This window comes from Drosophila mojavensis, unplaced genomic scaffold (genome assembly GCF_018153725.1).
Source record: "Drosophila mojavensis isolate 15081-1352.22 unplaced genomic scaffold, ASM1815372v1 contig_231, whole genome shotgun sequence".
In the NCBI taxonomy this organism is placed as follows: Eukaryota; Metazoa; Arthropoda; class Insecta; order Diptera; family Drosophilidae; genus Drosophila; species Drosophila mojavensis.
The window spans coordinates 8679732-8694145 of NW_025318772.1; the positions used below are offsets into that span (position 1 = coordinate 8679732).

A 14414-nucleotide genomic window follows, 5' to 3' on the forward strand; every position below is an offset into this window, starting at 1 on the left:
CCACCGGCCTTACACCGATCGATCGACTACTAAATCATTTACCTTTCACAGATATATGCGGCGGCTATGTCACCTTTGTCATTTCAATATTTGTCATTGGCGTTCTGACCGCGGTTATCGGAGATGCGGCTACCTATTTTGGCTGTGTGCTCAACATCAAGGACTCGGTGACAGCCATTTGCTTTGTGGCCCTGGGCACCAGTATACCAGGTAAAATGAGATATGCACTGGTACTTGGGTGGAATTTGATATAAATTTATCTTCGAATGCATTCGAATGGCAGTTTATCCTGCTTTTAAAGTAATGTTAAATTGAAGCCTAGCTAATAAAGACGAGTTGAGTCGAACAAGTATTAGAAGTCTATGTTAGAAGTATAGAGATAGACAGCTACATCCTCACGATAATGATAATGCTGTCAGATAAGGCACAAAATCTTAGATTCAAGCTATTGTCAGTTGCAATAAAATAGGAATAAAAACTGGTTTATCCTCGAGCTAAGAACTACTCTGCAAATCAATTATTTAACTTAGTATTTCTTGGCCTGCAGATACATTCGCCAGCATCATCGCGGCCAAACAGGATCAGACCGCTGACAATTGCATTGGCAATGTGACGGGCAGCAATGCAGTCAACGTATTCCTGGGCATTGGCCTGGCGTGGTCCATCGCCTCGATCTATCATGCGGTCAATGGCTCAACGTTTAATGTGGAGCCCGGAACGTAAGTGGCAATGGCAAATGATCGCTACCTATAACAGTTGTCCTAATACTAGATAACATTTCAGCATTGGCTTTGCTGTGACGCTCTTCTGCGGCGAGGCTGTCATTGCCATTGGAGTTATGATGATCCGACGATCGTCGAAGTCGATACGCGCCGAATTGGGTGGACCCACGATTAGCAAATGGATGTATGCGTCGATATTATTGCTACTCTGGGTTGTATATCTGATCGTGAGCACGCTGGAGGCATATGATATCATCATGGTTTAAGCAGATCTTGCTATGAAACGCGTAAGCAAACCCAAACAGCTGTAACGAAGCTGTTGAGAGAGAGAGAATATATATTTATACATATATATATAAATATATATATTCGAGATGAATAAACAGAAATTTTTATCTATATGATTCAAGTCGGATATGTATAAAGATAATATTGTACGTTTTCACTGCTATATATAAACATTGAGAATTGTGTAAAATTTATGTTAATATTAAAAATTGTAATGTTTAATTAGTTTCTAGGTGTGGCTTATTTTAAACAAATATATATCGGTATATATATATTGTTTCATTTTAAGTAATGTAAATACAAGAAAGGCTGCCCCGGGCTCAGCAAACAAGCAACGTGATCATTCAGTTACATATATTTATGAACAATATTTATACATAAAAGCAGCATTCAATTTAAAGATAAACGATACAAGATAAAAGATAAATGGTAAATCGTAAATGATAAATGATATATGATATTTGATATATGATATATATATATATGTATTAGCTTTTCTCTATGTTTGAAAAGTTCTTAATGCGATTCGAGTAATTATTACAACTATTACTATTATTATTATTATTATTATTATTATTATTAAAATTATCATTGTTGTTGTTTGTTATAGCTGTACTTAATATATATATACATAAATAATTCAAACTGTCTCTCCATTAATTGTCACAATCAGCCATTGTTAATTTAATACATGTGTAAGCCCTAGAAAATGTATTCTTTAAAATATTACAAAAATGAACCATAATAAATACATGCATATATTTAATCAACAACTATTTCTAGTCAACGCACTTTTAAGCAACAACAACTACGATAGAAGCTTCTGTAGTCTTAACTAAAATTTCAACTCAACTCAACTCAACTCAAATCAAAACAATTCAAACAAAACTCCGACCAATTGAAATTGCGGCACTTTTTAGTACGACCATCAGTGTTTCAGTACACTGCACTACATAAATCTACTTACTTGGAAAGACTTTCATTTCACTTTGTCATCTATGAAACGATAAACGATTAACGATTAACGATTACGATATTAAGGCATAACACCAAAATGTTTGTTAAATGAAATTGTATTTTTTGTATAATGTTATTCTATTTTTTTAAAACATTTTGAATTGTTACCAATATATATAAATGTATGTATAGAAATACATATACATACATATATTGAAAAATAAAAACTTGATGGGAAAACTGCGCCAAATCTAGATATAGAACTATACCCAAAGAAATCAAATGAAAAAATTAATAATAAAAGGAGAATGAAAAATATACGATTAATATCGAATAAACATAAGTTATGCATATAGCCGAGAAATGTATTTAATGCAATTACATCTATCACTGCAAATGTCTTTTGCTCTTAAGTTATATGAAAATTAAAATTGAATTTTTCAATTACTTCAAATTTGTTTCGATTTCATTTTTTTTTTTTTTTTTTTAATGAACTTTTTATTAATTTTTGGAAAGCTAAAATTGATAGATCAAGGGAATGTCCGCTGCATAATACTCGTTCACATTTCCCAAACAACTAAATTGAAAAATTACTGATGTCTGTTATTCTAGCTTCTAAATTTTTGTCGTAAGGTTTAAAAAAAAGAAAACTCTTAATCTAAAATATTCTTGAGGGGTAAATATATACGAATCTAAAAGTTTCTTGAGAGGATAACATATACGAGTATATATTGCCAATTCCAAGTCTCCAGCTTTAGACGTACGCGAATCTAAACTAATCTAATCCTATCACATCGTGAACGAGTATAAGAAACCCAAACTGGAAGTTAACAGGCGTTGCGTATAGCTCGCAAACCGAGTCAGGTCAGATTCGAATAGAATGTAGAACTATCGCATAGAACAGTCCAAGAAAACAGAAATATAATAATGTTAGCTAAAAAGCAAAATCTTATCATAAGACACATAGTATATAAATCTGATTAACTGATTATCTTCAAGGCAAAGGCAAATAAACGAGTAAAGTGCTTCCGATATAGAATTTAGGTATGTACTTCAATAGATTTACCAAAAAGAAGAAGAAGCAGAAGAAGTAAAAAACGAATATAAGATAACTTTTTACAGATTTGTTATATATACATATATTATATAATTTGACTAATATGCTTTTCTTTTTTTCAGTTGAAAAATTCTTTCTTTTTTTTTTTATTCTAAAATCCAATGATATATTTCGCATATTATATATTCTACATATAAATGGTTTGGTGTTTTTATAATGTATTTTGTATTCAACCTTTTCATTGCATTTTTGATAAAGTATTGTATTATTCTAGTCCCTATAAATATACCTACTATAGAAAAACCTAATATAGAAAGACATTCAGAAAACGAAGCAAACAAAAATTTTACTTCAGATATTTTCTCAGTATCTTAGCTTAAGTAAATCAGAAAATATACCAAATACAAAAAAAATACTTTGCTACTATGAATAAAATACTAACTTCTCAAAGTATTGTAGCATTGAGTGGGTCAACAATTTTCGGTTCGATCTACATGTTATACTTTATATACAATATATATATATAAACCTATGAAAATAATCTCCCCACAAAATATACGAAAACTTTAGCCAAATATGTGAAAGTCCCCTCCCAAAAGAAAACTAACCATAAATGTATTTATGCACGATATACGAACTTGATGTTTAACCAGATATACTTAAATAGGTCTAGTACTTAGGGAATTCCATGGCATTATTCAAAGAGTCTAGAGTCGAGCATATGACTTAGGTATATGTTATATGTATTTGCAAGCATGTTAACCCAACCAGAAAAAGAAAACAAACAAACGAGCAAAATACAAAAATCAAAAATAAAACAAAAATTTGTCTTAAACTGAAGTTTTTAAGTGGAACATTGTGTGCTTTATCTGGGGGCAGGGGCTTATCTGCGGGGCCTGTCAGTGCGAAACTGGGCGACAATTGCCAGCCGATTGCTATTATGCAAGATCTAGAATAAAAGAAACCAAGAAACGAACAATCGCGCGAGACTACGATAAGAGAATTCTGTGCGAATCTTTGCTCGAGGCGGAAGATGCGCGCAGATGACTTGAAAAATGACAGACAACAACAATAGCTACAGCTACAACAACAGCAACAGTAAGTTGGCGATAAAGTTGTTTACAGGAATCTGAAAAAAAAACTCAAAAAGAGACAATAAAACAATAAAAACAACAAAAACCAGGAAAAGTCGAGAGACGTCACGACGTTGATGAAATACCCTAGCTTAAAGAAAACTCTAAATATATACATACAGATATATATTTTGCCCTTTGCATCACTCTTTAAATTAACCTCTTTATAATGTCTATGTATCAACGTCTAGTTGGTATAAGGTATTTAGGAATTATTTAAAATTTCCTGAGTCTCTACATCAGCTACATCATTCAAATTCAGACTAGACTGTAATTTATATGCAGTCTTTACGTGTTACATGCTGTCTATCGGAATCGAGATACCCTACGCCAAAGGCTGGCAGACAACGGCAGCAACGACGACGCTAATTTAAGTTGCAAACAAAGCCAGCGCCAGTCCAGATGCCAGTTTCGTTTGTGCGCTAACGGAGTCGCTTGTCGCCCCAGGTGACAGCCACGACCAAACGGACGCAGACAAAGGACAACCTCAGCAGCAACAGCAGCAGCAGCCGCCACAGTCACAGGCAAAGCCACAGCATGTCCTGCAACGAGAGAACTGCGCTGCTGGCAGCACAGCAACAACAACAACACCAGCAGCAGCAGCAACAGCAGGAGCCGCACATCATTCTGGTCCCCAACAAGGAGGCAAAGGATTATGAGCCCGTTTTTACGATTGCTGAGTAAAGACACGCTTAACTGTCGCATTGCATTAAATAATTAATAAACACCCACTCACACACACACACACATACACACTTTATATTCGGACAGCTATTCGTACGGCTTGTCGCTGGAGGAGCTGCTGCCGTTCGGCTGGGATCCTTGGTGGCAGAAGGCGCGTCGTCTGTGCTCCGTCTGCCTCTGGCTAGCATTTGTCCTGACTCTGTTCTCTGCCCTAGCTCTGGCCTACTACCACGACACGGCCACCATCTGTCCGGCTGTTCGCCTACCGGCCCTACCCCCCACTCCCGCGCCACCCGCAACACTCGCCCTGGCCACCAATGGCACGCTCCTGCTGCCAGGCTAATGCGAGCTGGCACTCGGTAAGTGGAGCGCTTGTACTCTCCTCTTTGGACTATTGGCTGCTGCAACGGCATGCCTAGGATTACATCAGCCTGTGCACTTGAGAACAGCCCAGCTGAGCTGAGATGAGCGATAAGGCGAGGCCAATCAGTTGACTTTAGCTCTTCAATTATTTAACAATTAACAATTTGTTATTTATTTATATTCATTAAATAGGAAATATCAAAGATATTTTTAGACTTTTCATTGCATTCTGAAACCTTTAACAGAATTTTATTCGCAGATTTCTTTAACCAAGAAATCGTAACTAATTTCACTCATTTCTTTTCCAATTGGAATATGACATACATATATGAAAATTCCAATAAGGCGAGTGAATATCTTATATGGAGTTGTATCAGCAAAGTTTCAGTTGAAAACTAATTGACTTTTTAATTGATTTCGAGTCGAAATGTCAACTTTAGTAAGGTCTATAAATGTAAGAGTTATCTATACATGACATAGTTCTCTTTCACTACTCCAGTTCTATTATTTAATCTGCCTTTTCCGTCAGTCTTCAATTTTAACCAAATTTTATTCATATGTAGATATATAATTAATATTTATTCATGAATTAGCTACAGTTACTTGAGTTGCATTTGTATTGTTATGGACTCCAAAGACTCTCACTAGGGAGGTGGCTTGACTGAAGCTCGCTCTGTGCAGCTGCGGCGCTTCGTTCGCCTCCGACCAAGGCTGAAAGTCAAAGTCGTAGCCCTCCAGGTCCACACAGTTCACGTAGGGATTCCCATCCAAGCGGTGACGTTCCATGAGATGCTGACGCACGCGTCGAATGTCATCGGAGTTGCGGCAGATGATGGCAGCCAGGCTGGTCTTGTAGATTTCGCCCAGCTGAGCTGCAGGCAGAATCAATTGTAGAGTCACACACATACATAGATATCTCAGACTAGTCTTACGCTTGGTCAGCCTCTGGGGTCCCATTTTGCGCTCATACCAATGGGAGTCGCCGAGCTTGATTCGCATGAACTGATCAGAGACCAGGCAGCTGAGCAGCGGCCCAAAGATGGCGCCATCTAGCGGCGGCTCGCTTAGCGCGCCCGTATAGAGATCCACATCTTGTGGGGAACTGAGGGTAAATGAGAAATGAAACTCAAGTCTTAGTTAGCCAAGTGCTACCCACTCGTAGATCTGCCTGATGGAGGCCAAAGTTGCGTTGTCCACGGCCTGCGCCATCTGCTCCCACGTGTCCACTGGCGGCAGTCCGCAATGCCTTCGGAGGACTGGGTAGGCGGGTATGCCATGATCGCGGCCACGCTGTATATTCAGCGACACCAAGTCGAGGCCGCAAACGGGCACGCGGTCCTCGGCTGTGCCCTCGAAGAGCTTCTGGGTGATCTCCAGCGAGAAGAAGCGGTCGACGCGCAGCACGGGCGTATTGGCGGCAGCCTGGAGGGCGTGGTCGATGCCGTGCGGCGTCCACAGCGAGAACGGATTGAAGAGCATCTTGTGCAGCTCCATGGCCTCGGGCGTGCTGTTGTCCCGCGACACATTGAACAGCCCCGGCAGCAGCGTGTGGGCGAAGCGAAAGGCAGCGGCCGCAAAGCAATTCGCAATGCTGGGATCCACCTGGGGATCGTAGGTGTCCGGCGCATCGAGCTGCTCGCGGGCGGGCAGCAGACCCTTGGCCTGGCTCAGGTTGCGGCCCAGCAGCACGGGCAGAAACTCGTTGTAGGTGATGTGCGCGAGCTGGGCGGCGAGGATCTTGCGCGACTCCTGGAAGAGGCGCTCGTCGTCCCAGTCGGGATTCACTTGATGCAGGCCCCGGGCCAGGTAGTTGTGGTGCCTGGCCCACAGCAGGTGCATCGAGGTGAGCAGCAGGTTCTCGTTGGCCCGATCATCGCCCGACTCGAAGCAGTACTTGCCCTGGCGCGTCATCAGCATCCGATTGCAGCCGTCCTCCGGATTGGAGGAGATGGGCAGCAGCTCGCGGCCGTCGTCGGTGAGGAACATGCGGAGGGTGCCATTGATGTAGCTGCGCAGGCTCCGCTGCCGCTGCTCCAGGTTCCCATACACCACAGAGCCGTCAATGAAGGCCGTGGCCTGATTGAACTGCTGCCGCGGTCCGAATCTGCCCGTCGGAGCTGGCGCCGAGCGCACAAAGTTCATGCAGGTCAGGTTGTACTGCCTGTAGTAGGGGTCCTCGGCGAGGATGTGCACCGGGAAGCACTCCGGGTGCTGCTCGAGAGTGCCGCGCGCACAGCAATCAATCGACTCGCCCTCCTGCGCCGTGGTCAGCGACGTGGCCGTAATGTCGTGGTCCAAGAACTGCCCAAACACAGCCAGCATAACGGTGAAATTCGAGTCCGTTTCGTAGCTAGAGCGGTGAATGTTGAGCGAGACCTGGCGAGCCGGCGGCAGCTGCTTGCCTCCATGAGCCGCCCGCGGAGCGGCAATGCCATCGCCGTAGTCCGGCGCGACCATGCGGCGATAGGGCACCATGGAGGCGCCATAGGTGCGCGGATGCTCCTTGTTGTTGCAGACGCCCGTGCTGCGCCTGTAGCGCTCATTGAAGTCGCAGTCGAGCCGCAGCACCTGCGGATCCGGCAGCACTATTACCGGGCCCACTCCAATGTTGCTCCGGCCCGGCTGCTTGGTGTAGTTGTAGTTCTGGGCAATGTCCAGGGTGGCCTGGTTCTCCACGTAGCCGCGACGCGCCAGCTTACGCGCCTCGGGATTCGTGCTGAGGGAGCGATAGTGCCGGAACTGGGGCGTGTTGATGGCACTCGGCTGCAGCCCCTCCTCCAGGATCTCGCGATCGCCCAGCGCCTTGATGCCCGCACTCACCGAACGAGCGCCCGCTCCCTCGTCCACTGTCGCGTTACCCAGCGCCCACTCCGACTCGGGCTCATCCGGTATGGGCCTCTTGACAGCCGCCAGCATCTCGCCCACAGACTCATTCGTGGCGAAGAAGAAGCTGGGCTCTTCCCAGCCAGAGTTGTTGCTGCTGCTGCCGTTGCCAACGTAACCGCTGCCACTGAGCCACAGAGCCAGGCCCAAGGCGGCAATTACAATGACGCTGCGGGCAGGAAAGTGAAATTGATTTGTGGTTAAAGCCTTTTCGAACTAAACGTTAACACGCCGGGTCATACAGGGCTATCAAATGACAAACTGCAGCTAAATGGAATGGGAATTTCCAATTGGAGTGGCAACGATTTAATACCCTACAAGATTTGCTAACTAAAGTGGAGATATTGGCTTAGCAGTGCTATCAAATGGCGAATTTACATTGCCTTTGGGATGTCCATTAATGCCCTAACTAACCGAAATTTGAATAATATAAGTTTAGTTTTGGATCTCTTGGAATCTCTGCCAAAAGATATAAGGCTGCCAGATGGGTCAGTCGAATATGGACAACCCTGTATTTTTCAATATTTATATATTTTCTGACTTTGCATATACAGTAAGCATTTTTTCCCTATACTAATTTCCATTTTTATCACCTTCTCGTGTTTACTTATTTGTTGAATATTAATCCACAGAAAATAATGAAATCTCAATACTCAAAATATGAGCAGATATATGTTTGAATACCTTATATAGAATATATATCCATAATATTCTTTATATGCTTTAACCATATGAGAATTATATGGATAGCAGTACAAAAACGCGTGAGTCCAACGCCCACTGTTTGCGTGTTTACCCACCTTAGTTTGTTGAAAAATATAAGGGTTGCTAAAACCTTATAACTATCCTCATTCAACTACACCTTAAAGTCACGGGCTGTTCAATCTCTATAAGTAAACGGCCTTAATTGGCTATCGTGTATTCACAGACCATCTAAAAATCAATAAAATGCTCCGTCAGTCATATGCTATACGTGTAGTAATACGATCCATGATCAGAAAACATATCACATCCAAACCGAACCCTTGAACTAGATTGCATATACTTGCAGAAATCGGCACTATTCGACATTGCAATACTAGTAAAAATGTGAAATGCACTTAGCGCAGATCCAATTTCAGTTTCTATGCTTGGTACAGCCAGCAGTCACTGTATAGTTACTGCATATCGCTTATATTCCGATTTGGCTGAATAGCACACCGAACACTCACATAAACGTCAGCGTGACGCAGCACTGGAACTGTTTCAGTTTGGAAGGACGTGCGCGTGGGGAGACGCCGCCGGGAAAGACATAGCTGGGTCCCTGATAGGGCGGTAGTGCAACATAACCAGAGCCGGAGCCGGAGCCAGAGCCGCTGGCGGTCAGCGGCGTTGTTTCGTCCGTCATGATCAAAGCGAAACTAAAGAGCTGCCAGCAGGCGAACTAAGAGTAAGTGCCCCATCAGCATGTCGCTTGGCACTTGGCACTTGGCGGGCTTCCACTCCGTTCGCCACACTTGAGTTACTTTCGCCGGCAGCAGCAACTGCAGCAGCAACTGTCGCAGCGACGACCACTGACAAAGCAACTTAGTTTATAATGTTTTATAATGCGGGCCGAACAAAGCCAACAACTGTCCCAGAGCGCATCAAAAGTCGTTTCTTAGTCTAGGTCTTTAATAGGAATGGCAAATGCCCAAAATGAAATGATTACAGCTCCATATCTTCCGCCGGCTTAAACATGTCGCCCACGTACTCGTAGGTCAGCTTCAGCAAATACTGAAAGGGCTTTTGCTGCGGCAGGTCGCCCAGCTCGGCGCTGTCCAGGAAGTCCTCCATGGGGGGCAAGACGTTTTCGCCCTCCTGACCCATCAGCTGCGACAGCTCAATCACCTTGTAGAAGAGCAGCTTGTGTATATAGTCGACCGCATTGTTCGTATCGTAGTCCGTCCAGTTGTCGCGCCGTATGATCGCGCACCAGATCTTGTGTCGCAAGTCGTACGGCTGATCCACATAGCTGAGCAGCTCCAAGGCCTTGCGGAACTCGACTTCGGTGGCGCTCTCGTTCTCCTCGGCAATAAAGAGCTGCAAGCAAACGAAATTATGAACAAGGCGATCTCTCACAGACTTATGGCTGAAAAGTTACATTGATGATCTCCTCCACTTTGAGCACCTTCTGGTCGGTGGGGTCGAAGCCGAAGCTCTGCAAGACATCGTGACCCAAATGCGATTGATACTCAATAATCATCAATTCGAAATCTATTTTCTCAACTTGGGCCGCCAAATCGACGTCGGCCACAGCGAAGGCAGCCAACTTGGACAGCGACAGCATCGACTTCTTGCGCGCCACATACTCCGTTTCGCATTGGGCCAGCTCGTAGAGCACCTTGGCAGCACGTTCGAAGTCGCCGTTGAATATGAGCTGGATCCAGCCGAGCGACGGATGATCGCGCATGAATTGCGCTAGCGCCGTCTGGTTGCCCTTGAAGCGCTCGAAGACCTCTGCGTGCCGCTGCTGCCGCAAATGCCAGTTGATGGCGAACTGCGAGAAATCATATTCCTCATATTTGCGGGTGTATTCATCCAGCCGATCCTTGTCCTGCGTCTCGTCGCAGATGAGCACCAGGCTGGGGAAGTCCAGATACTTCTCAGCCAGCCTGGCAGCGCACTCGTACTGCCGCTCCTTGACTGCAATGAAACCATATCAATAGACTCAACCATCATCATCCTAACCATCTGCTGCTACTCACTTAGCGTGGCGATGAGATCACGTCGCTGCGTCTCGAATTGCTGCTGCAGCACCTGATGCTTTTCCGTCTCCCGCACGCTGTCCAGATAGTTCTTTCGCGCCTCCAGCACCATGTCCACCAGCTCCATTATCTGCTGATATAGCGTGTGCTTCAGCTCCGTCTCGTTGACGCACTGAGTGGCGTAGCGCACAGTAATCTCTATTAGGCGGACTAGTGCATCGTGTACGCCTGCGGCACCTGGCGTGGCTGTCCACGGCTGATTCTCATGCGCCTTGCCGGGCAGCTTGTAGCTGCTGGCATTCTGCTCCCGAAACCTCAGCACCTGACCCAGAGTGCCCAGCACAACGGCATTGATATCGGCGATGGTTTGAGCTACTGAGGCCGTCGTGCGATTCTGAGATGCAATGCGATCGTCTGCCATGTCGGCCAAGGACTCGTAAATACTCTGAAATTTGCAGAGCTTCACATAAAATATATCCTGCGTCGTCAGGCTGCCCTGCGGCCGCTCCTCCCAGCGTGAGACTGTTATATCGATGGCCTCGTCCACCAGCTTCGGCATTTTACCCTGTATCGTCCGCAGCGCCATGGCAGCCACAATTTTCTCACTGATGTCGGAGAGGATGTACGAAGTGGGTTTCAAGATATTGCTGCCACAGGGTATTGCGTTGAGCTGCAAGTATATTAGAAATATCAGCTGGATATGCATGAGCGACTAGGAGTAATTGCCACGCACCTTCTCCCAAATTGAGCACTGATGCAAGAAATCAATGAAGTGGTGCAGGGCAATGCTCTTATCCCGCAGCTGGTTAATGATTTGCATGGAGCGGGAGCTGCCCAGGGCGTGCCGATTGCCATCGTGCTCCTCGAGAACGGACTGCCATCGCGGATCGGCAATGGGCAGATCCTCAGCCAAGTCCTCAGCAATGGTGATGACGATTCTATAAAGCATATAATTAATTTACATATCTATATGAGGTATTATCGTATAGTCGCACCTATCCAATTTATAGGCATCTAGAGGTGCTCCTTGCTGATCAGATTCGTTGATGCTTTCCATTAGATCCGCAAGGATTGTATTGACCATGTTGTTGTTGCGTTTCAGCTTATATAAGAAGGCCGCCTTCAGCTGACCCACCTCATTGTTGAGCTCATTGTAAACGTCATCCGGATCCAAGTGAAACAGTGGCAAATTATTGGTGCTGTCGCCTAGGGTACTCTGATCCTGGCCACTGAAGGTTGCATTGAACGAAATAGGCGCAAACATATCGGGCGTATTGCAGCTGCTCATGTTCAGCAAATCGGTGCTATCAAAGTCGCCCGGCGTGATGGAGACCAATCCGTGTGTGCGGCTGAAGAAGAGTGGCAAGTGATTGCAGATGGCGGCGCTTAGGATGCGATCATCGTGCAAATGGAACTCCACTTTCTCCGCCTCAATCTCAGCTGTAGGTGAGCCATTCGACAAGAGCAGCGGATAAACCACCTTGGATGTATACAAATACATGTGCGAGGGTCCGACAATGATGCGCACGCTAAGACACTCCTGCGCCGTTTTGCTATTAAAGAACTTGTTCAGCTTCAGCGGCGTAAAGCAATCCAGCTGCATTCCATCCTCCCGAGCCGAGGCAACAACTAAAAGCGAGGGTGGGCTATAGTGGGTGATGTTGGTTCTGGAAAGCTGATTCGGACTCACCTATAGCGTAGTACATCTGGGGCGTATGGGCCTGGTTGACAGCGCCTACGACCATATAGTATTGTCCTTTGTACACTTGGAAGTCCATGAAATGCATTTCGATCTCAACATTATCATTGGGCAAGCGAACATTCCAAAACTTTAAGAGCAACATTTCGCGCATTTTCCGCAAGAGATCCACATCCTCATATAGCAGCTGTTCCGAGTTGCCCTTGTTCGAGAGACGCCACCGTTGAATGGCGCGATCCGATAGCACAGCCACAATGGATTCGCCATTCTCTGTATCGCGCTCACAGCACATCCCAACTAAAAGCTGGGGATGATGCATTTCAATTAGCTGCTGGGACGGGAGGAGTGAAACGAGTTAGCTCACCTGGTCCCTGTCGCTTCCGCTGTTCATGCCAATGAGCATCGAGGCAAACCGTTTGCCAAAGCCACCTAGGAAACTCGTCGCAGGTTTTATCGTCTTGTGGTGCAGGGTATAACGTCCATTCGTGAGACCAACTCGTAGAAAGACCAAGGTGCAGGTGGAGGTGACAGCCAAATAGCCTTGCTGCGTGGGCAGGTTGAGCAGCTGAACGAATTCCTGGCCGGTGAGTATGGAGATGTCGACGGAGTTGTTATCGTGCGCAATGGAAGTCCAATAGCGCACGTCGCCAGTCGCTGAGATTGCAATGCACGAGGCCATCTGCTGGCCCTCGGTGTGAAACACGCTGACCAATTCGCTTTTGTGGCCAATATCGCTGTAGGGCAGGGTAAGCTCACGGCACTGAGCCGAGGTGCCAGTACGTCTCTGATGCTTGCCTAAACGCGGGGGCGAACCAAATTTGCCTGTACTAGACGTATCCTTATACTGCCAAATCAGTAGTCGACGGCCTTGCACAACCTGAAAGGAAATAATGTGTCTTTACATACATACATGTACAATTGTACAGAAGAGGGAAACTTACCCACGCCCAGCCTCTTTGTGTGATTTTCGCTGATACTGTGCTCGCATTTGGTCCGGCAAAGGTGAGGGCCTCATTGACGGCCACGGGCAGGGCATGGCCATAGCTCTCCACGACATTGTAGTCCGATCGAATGCCCGGTATGGACTGTGTGGTAGACCGCGCGGAGAGGCTCAAGCGACTTTTGTAATGTGTCTTCATATTAGAACATTATGTTTATAAATGCATCACCTACTTTACCTATTGTTTAACGCCGTTTTCTTCAAGCTGCCTGGCAGTTGCGATAAGCCCTGATTGCCGCCAAAAAATGATTTTCGTGTATTATCAGCGCTCGCCGGCATACTCTGACGCCGCACACTTGGCGATGATTCCCGAGAGATGCCGTAAAGCTGCTTTTGCATGCTTCGTTCCATTATTATTTTGTTGTGCTATTAAATAAAACAATTCCAAGTTATAAACAAGAAACACATGTACACTGAACAAATTTAGCCGGCACTGAGTGTGTATCGGCATAGCCGCAAACGTCGATACTTGCCGATATATAGTGGTGGTAGCTGTCAAGAAGTGTCACAAGTATTTGAGCTCCGCTTGCGAATATTGTACTTCATTTTGTAAATCTTCGGGTTAAATATTGCTAAAAATAGTTAAATTAACAAAAACTTGGTCTTTTAGTACATAAAAGGGCACCAATTAATATAAATCTAACAGACCAACCATGCCAAGCTAATCTAATGTGTAATCGATAGTCGACACAATTGGCGGGACTCGACAAGGTATGTTATTAACATTAAACTGTTAAGCCTATCAAACTGCTCTTACATTATTATGACAGGGCTGTTATCTACAGCTGATTATAGTCGATTGGCTGCAATGTTGTTTACATGCTTTACTTTAATCGATTGCTGAGAACAATGGCGCGAAAGCTATCAAATAGGTTGGAGAACCCACTAGAGTCAACCTGTTG

General features: G+C 45.0%; 4 protein-coding genes across 10 annotated transcripts in view; 2 read left to right on the forward strand and 2 right to left on the reverse strand.

The window, feature by feature from the left end:
* LOC6575363 (sodium/calcium exchanger 3) overlaps positions 1-1776 on the forward strand; it is a 41155-nt gene extending 39379 nt beyond the window's left edge. For all 7 annotated transcript variants that reach the window (XM_032728294.2, XM_015167959.3, XM_015167960.3 and 4 more), the window contains 3 exons: positions 52-210; positions 548-719; positions 784-1776. In XM_032728294.2, coding sequence (XP_032584185.1) covers positions 52-210; positions 548-719; positions 784-988 — 536 coding nt within the window. In that variant the 3' untranslated portion in view covers positions 989-1776. The remainder of the gene's footprint in view (positions 1-51; positions 211-547; positions 720-783) is intronic.
* Positions 1777-4545: 2769 nt separating this feature from the next.
* LOC6575366 lies at positions 4546-5411 on the forward strand. Its single transcript, XM_002001342.4, has 2 exons — positions 4546-4837; positions 4929-5411. Exons 1-2 carry the CDS (start codon positions 4695-4697, stop codon positions 5182-5184), a joined length of 399 nt encoding a protein of 132 aa, XP_002001378.1. The 5' UTR covers positions 4546-4694; the 3' UTR covers positions 5185-5411.
* A 324-nt stretch (positions 5412-5735) lies between these two features.
* On the reverse strand, positions 5736-9622 carry LOC6575367 (chorion peroxidase). The gene is made up of 4 exons (XM_002001343.3): positions 9299-9622; positions 6361-8256; positions 6137-6306; positions 5736-6076 (listed from the first exon to the last, which is right to left on the reverse strand). Exons 1-4 carry the CDS (start codon positions 9472-9474, stop codon positions 5787-5789), a joined length of 2532 nt encoding a protein of 843 aa, XP_002001379.1. The 5' UTR covers positions 9475-9622; the 3' UTR covers positions 5736-5786.
* A 100-nt stretch (positions 9623-9722) lies between these two features.
* On the reverse strand, positions 9723-13973 carry LOC6575368 (nuclear pore complex protein Nup133). Its single transcript, XM_002001344.4, has 9 exons — positions 13691-13973; positions 13454-13631; positions 12877-13389; positions 12504-12816; positions 11809-12442; positions 11547-11751; positions 10814-11483; positions 10210-10751; positions 9723-10148 (listed from the first exon to the last, which is right to left on the reverse strand). The coding sequence occupies exons 1-9, from the start codon at positions 13861-13863 to the stop codon at positions 9774-9776; spliced, it is 3603 nt and encodes a 1200-aa protein (XP_002001380.1). The 5' UTR covers positions 13864-13973; the 3' UTR covers positions 9723-9773.
* Between the last annotated feature and the right edge of the window lie 441 nt (positions 13974-14414).